Source organism: Apostichopus japonicus, chromosome 11 (assembly GCF_037975245.1).
Source record: "Apostichopus japonicus isolate 1M-3 chromosome 11, ASM3797524v1, whole genome shotgun sequence".
Lineage (NCBI taxonomy): Eukaryota > Metazoa > Echinodermata > Holothuroidea > Aspidochirotida > Stichopodidae > Apostichopus > Apostichopus japonicus.
Genome location: NC_092571.1, coordinates 13,519,146 through 13,524,779, shown reverse-complemented (window position 1 = coordinate 13,524,779; position 5,634 = coordinate 13,519,146). Strand labels below are relative to the sequence as shown.

Genomic DNA, 5,634 nt, shown 5'->3' with positions numbered 1-5,634 from the left:
GGAAAATAAGACACAACAGAAGATGATTATGGTTTCTGATCTATTAGGCTTCTTCTCTCTACTGCTACCAGGATGTAAGAGACCACAGGGACTCACACAACTCTTTAAGTTGTGATGACCTCTGACCCTTACTATGCCTAACTGTTATCTTGCCAGGAAATAAATACACCAGTGCATGAGAGGAGGTGAGAGACAGGACTGATTGATCGTGTCGATAGGGGTACATGTGATTCAAGAAGATAGATGTAAAGATTAGCATCGTTTGGACACTTCAAATGGGACCCCCTCCCCATCCCTCCACACCCTCCCCCACGTTCAAATCATATCCCCTCCTGGCAACGGAAATGAACACCAATATAAATAAACCGATACAGATATTTATACACGCTGTGCGTGTAGGCCTATATACAATAATATAAAGCTGGCCATTCTCTGATTGTTACTCCTTGATTGAATTTCCCCAACCTTGCCCACCTTGACTTAGAGGGTGGCCAAGCTCCTGATTCACAGTCATAGCTACTATCGAACAAAATGGACGAAAGCAATTTATCTCAATCTGGTGATGCAGATGTATCATTAGCTGCTAATCCAACGTTTGTGAATGTCGCACAACCTGTCAACAAAAGTCTGGGAAAAGTGCTTGCCCCTGCCATATGTATGATCTCTTTTGTTCAGGATCATGTAAATGTGGCAATGTGTATTCGTATAGTCTGAGGTTTTTCTCCCATGCTGCTCCATATCTAATCCTACTGGTAACATTGGACAGAACATTGGCACATGGCTTCTTGAGAGGTGTTGAAGTAACTGGATCAGGAGTATCTGTAGAGATTACATAAAACAAGAGTTACTAGATTGCAAGTATCCTGCTATAGCTTCTATGGCTGTGACTAAAAATATACCTTTTGTTTAGAACTTATCACACTTATGCAGCACTGGAAACTGATATTTCAATTTAAATGGTGTCATTGAGTTTAGAGGACATTGAAGTTACAAGTATGTTGGTGAAACCAAGACCACCCTCAAGAAGCAGTTCTAGTCACAAGTCAATACCATGAAAATGGAGACTCCAGTAGGGGAACACTTTCAGCTGCCCAATCATACCATTAAAGACATGTCCCAACAGGTAACTGAATTCGTAGACTAACCATCTCAGACATAGTACACCACAGCAGAGATAGAGAGAGCGGACGGAATGCCCTAGCACCATTCAACTGAATAGGCTCAATATACAGGAAGGACATGACTAACTTTATCCTGCTCCATCTCTGTATTCTGCTATAGTTTATTCGCCCTCTCTCCTTACTTAATCCTCGCTTTGTACTCCACAGTTTATCTAAATACCTCTGCTTTCACTGACTCCTTTTGTTCAATACACCATTAACTTCTTTCTTTGTGTTCACCATGTCCTCTCTGTTCCAGGCTCTATTGTGTCTCTTGAATTTACTGTTACTAGTCAGTTTGCCTCTAAAGAAGATCCTGATAATATCAGGCCCACTTACTTTTATAAATTTTCATACACATGTATGCTTTTTAGTGGATGAGCAATATGCTACCATTTTTTTCTTTTCTTTTGGAATTAAATGAGAATGAAATTGTATTATTTTTCTGATCACATCAGATCAGATAAGATTAGCACTGCTCTTCCAGTCTGTAATTCATGCAAGGATAAACATATAAATTTACCTTCTCCTTTCTGAGTCTCAACTGATCTTTCTGTGGTGACAGCTGCTGAGAATGCCTCTGTTTGACTTTCAGCATCTTTCCGGAAAAGATGCATTTGAAACCTATACAATGAAACCAAAAAAATTGTCCGTAAATCATATAACTGAAATAGTAATTTTACTGTACACCCCAAGCTTAATTGTATGCATAATGAATCTGGTAAATGGTAATGACCAAATCATTACAAACATACATGTTTTTATCATACCTACCCAAGAAAAAATATGAAAGAGAAAAGTAACAAACAAACACTTAGGCATATTTCAATAATAACATATTGTTAACCCACATTGATTTAAACCCAGATAAGGATGAGATATTCTTTCATACTCTTCTTCAACATATCCATAAACCGCGGTACCTTTCAAGAATTGTAAGGATAATTTTGTGTTGCCCAACTGCTTGCCCAACAACTTGAGCTCACATGTCAATGTAAAATTTACTATGTAAACTTCCTGTCTTAGTGAACTGATTGGTTTCATATAGCTAAAAGATGTCCAGTCTTTTGATGAGAGTTTGATGTACACTCATTATTTACCTACTGTGTAAACTTCCTGTTTATGTGAGCAGTTGGTTTCATGAGTGAGAATTGAGATGCTACTGTAGCTTACACCATGACATAAGCCCACCATTGTGAAAAATTCCTGTTTACATGAATAGCTTGATTTCAGACTACCATTAATTTAACGCTAGATTACTCTCCACAAGAGATAGTTTCGGCCACCAAATTTAATAGATATTATAATTTTTGAACACTAAACATCAGATCATTCACAAGAAGCTGAACAAAAACAAGCATAGTATATACTGACTATATATAAAAAATATGATAACTTAGCACAGCATCATAAAGTATGAGCATCAGGCCTAGACGCAAAAAATAAAACTGGTACTTTCTTACCCCCAGGCATGGCTATATAAAGGTTTATATAGGTATAGCTATATGTACTATGGTCCCTCAATTTGTGAGGCTAATTTACCTAACTTCTTGCATAGCAGTTGGGTTCCTTCAAAAATCCCAAACACAGACATGTACACATGATTGCTGGAATATTGGACAGACAGTCAGTAGATAACAGTATAACACCCTGTTGCCCAAATGAACCATTAAAACTTGATTGCATATATGCTGGCTGTGGCTGACCTTAGAAAAACCTAAGGTCTAGTTGCATACGCAGCGGTGTGAAAACATGTGAATCAGTTAGAAGTGATTCTAAATTATTTATGTAGATGCATTATTTTTATAGGAAAAATTGCAGGTCCATGTGGTTGTACTTGTACAGCACAGTAGGCCTTCCTCACTGGTGTATATTACAAAATTAGGGAATACAGTTACTATGAACACTAAATTCTGATACTTATTACTAATACTATAGGCCTTAGTCCTATGTTATATTGCCCAGTTAATTATGACTGGGCATAGGTGAGGCTTTTCTTTCAAATGCTCATTCACAAGAATTATTCTTCAAACAAGGACAGCTGATAACAATTTAGAACCTGGAGGGGGTGGGGATGAACAGATCACCTAGGCCTAGTGGTTAGAAAATATATTTCCATCAATTTGTTGAGGCAAAAACAGTTTACTTTTTGGTAATGAGAAGGCCCAGCTTTCCATGGCATAAATATGAGGAGTGAAACTAAAGACCCCCAGTCCCTGTCAGTCTTCTTTAGGAAGGATATTTTAATTTTTAACTGTATACAGTACAAAGTGGCTATTCTTACAACTAGTCGTAAGAATAATTTCCGACTACGCTGCTACGCATGGGCAGTTGCTATTTTTATGATTAGGAGTACTAATTTTACGACGATGAGTAACAATAACTTCCGGTTAGGGTTAGGGTTATGTTTAGGGTTACCTCTACTACATGCGCAGTTGCTTTATTTACTGCACTTGAATTTGCCTTTGTCGTAAGAATAGTTTATAATTGTTACGACTAGTCGTAAGAAACGGCCTATACAGTATCCTCATGACAAGCATTCACAAACAGTGATGATGATGACTCAGTAATACAACTTACTGCTATTTTGTGCTAGGATAAGTATGATAAGGTTAGCATACGCTAGGTCCATTGGAAAAATAATGAATGATAGGCCTAGTTACAAAGCCTAGGCTCATCAAATCATGTATGTTACAAATACAATAGCATAGACACTGCGAAGTTCGAACACCTAAGCCTTAAAATACCCCAAAAACTATCTTCATTTTATTGACAGATATGTACGTACATACTTGCGCACGGGTCATTTTGGAGAGGAAATAACTGTAGCTTCCTAATTTTTAGTGATATTGGCTTTCGCTTGTAGGTTATCATGGTGAAATCGTGTATTTCTTAGGGGTGTCCGAACTTTGCAGTTTTCTGTACTTCGCAATACTGACAGTTACCTAGGACAATACCCTGTAGTACTACTATGTACTAGTATTACCCTATACAGTTTTAGCCTAGCTTAGCAAATCATTACCTTTTTGTGTGATCCTGAAGCAAATGTTCTGCGAAATCTGCGTTGCTAACAGAAGTCAAATCGTGGACATGTTTGTAGAGTTCTTTCTCCATTTGCCAGTTTACGTAGGAACGTAGAAGATAGATCTTCGTGGCATCTCTTCGTCGCTGTTGTTCCTTTGCACTGCTGTTTTTGTCAGGTCCATGCAACAATGGCTTTCCTCCACTTGAACCTATACGCTCGTTCCAGGATAAGGTCGTTTTCTTTCGCCCGATTCTCCTTGCCCTGATCCCTTTTCCATGATTGTCACTATACTCTAGTCTAATCGAATGTATTTGTACGAAAATCGTACAGTATTCTTTACTCAAAAGGCACACAAACAACAAACTATCGCGTACGAAAATCCTTTGCGGTAAACAGTACAATAATCTGAAATGCTGTGCTATAACATTATGTGTGCATGGGTACGGGCTTGTTACGCATACGCTTGCCTGTGCTATTCACTGATCTAAATTTGCCACCGAGGTCACGTGAGTTTTAGGGGTCCCATTAAACCTCGCTGAAACCGCGATAATGCCAGCGCCCTCAAAAAAAAGTCTACGAGCGATATCGCCTTTAATCTAATTCAATTTTATTTCAAGCACTTATTCAATATAGACGAAACATAAACTTACTCCGGAGAGAGAACATGAATATAGATAAATATAAATGAAAAAATATGCATTGTATATCAAACAATATGCTAATTGATTGAAGTGACTAGGGCTGCTGAAAAAGTTTAAAGGAAACACGCAGGAAGAATAAAAAAGATGAAAAAGAAATAACAATTTTTCGAATGCAAAAATGATCTCGCCCGTCCACCCTACCTATATCACCAACGGCATTGCAAACCACGCTACAGTGAGCCAGAAAAAATAACTACTATAATATACTATATTAATACATAATTAAGGGGACCAGACTAATAGTTTTCAGATATTAGTAACTTAGAAACATTGTAAGACATACAAAATGTATTCCTCATGAACGACTTTGGTCAGAATTATTGCAACTCATACGAGGCCAAGCTTCCCGGCCGCGAATTTTTTTTCCCAAACAGGTTTGCAATTGCGAGGTTTTCCGCCAATCAGATGGCTCGTGACGTCAGCATCAATTATGAGCATCGCTTCGAAGTTCGAAGACATGTACTGAGTTACACACTGACACTTAATTAAGTCTAGTTACTTTACTTTTAATGCTTGAATCACATGTTGACATTACTTATGATACATACACTCATGGGCGTCAATCCAGGGGGGGACGGGGGACACGTCCCCCCACATTTCGATGGATGGGGTAAACAATATCAAATGTCCCCCCCCCACACATTTGGAAAAAGAGTAATGTCGTGGCTCTATTTAGTTACGGCTTACACATCTTAGGATTCATATCCTCGAATATCACTCAATGTTGCTGAATGGAGAATTCCACCCA

The 5,634-nt window shown here is 38.2% G+C and overlaps 1 protein-coding gene across 1 annotated transcript; it reads right to left on the bottom strand.

Moving 5' to 3' along the window:
- Nucleotides 1-340: 340 nt before the first annotated feature.
- LOC139975690 (uncharacterized) lies at nt 341-4,745 on the bottom strand. The gene is made up of 3 exons (XM_071983800.1): nt 4,183-4,745; nt 1,684-1,784; nt 341-819 (listed from the first exon to the last, which is right to left on the bottom strand). Exons 1-3 carry the CDS (start codon nt 4,272-4,274, stop codon nt 617-619), a joined length of 396 nt encoding a protein of 131 aa, XP_071839901.1. The 5' UTR covers nt 4,275-4,745; the 3' UTR covers nt 341-616.
- Between the last annotated feature and the right edge of the window lie 889 nt (nt 4,746-5,634).

Excerpts from the sequence above, each read along its gene's own strand:
- LOC139975690 (XM_071983800.1), bottom strand. The coding sequence starts at position 4,274 with ATGGAGAAAGAACTCTACAAACATGTCCACGATTTGACTTCTGTTAGC. Across the intron at positions 1,785-4,182 it reads CTTCAGGATCACACAAAAAG|GTTTCAAATGCATCTTTTCC; the intron begins GTAATGATTTGC and ends TTCATTGTATAG. Across the intron at positions 820-1,683 it reads TGAGACTCAGAAAGGAGAAG|ATACTCCTGATCCAGTTACT; the intron begins GTAAATTTATAT and ends TAATCTCTACAG.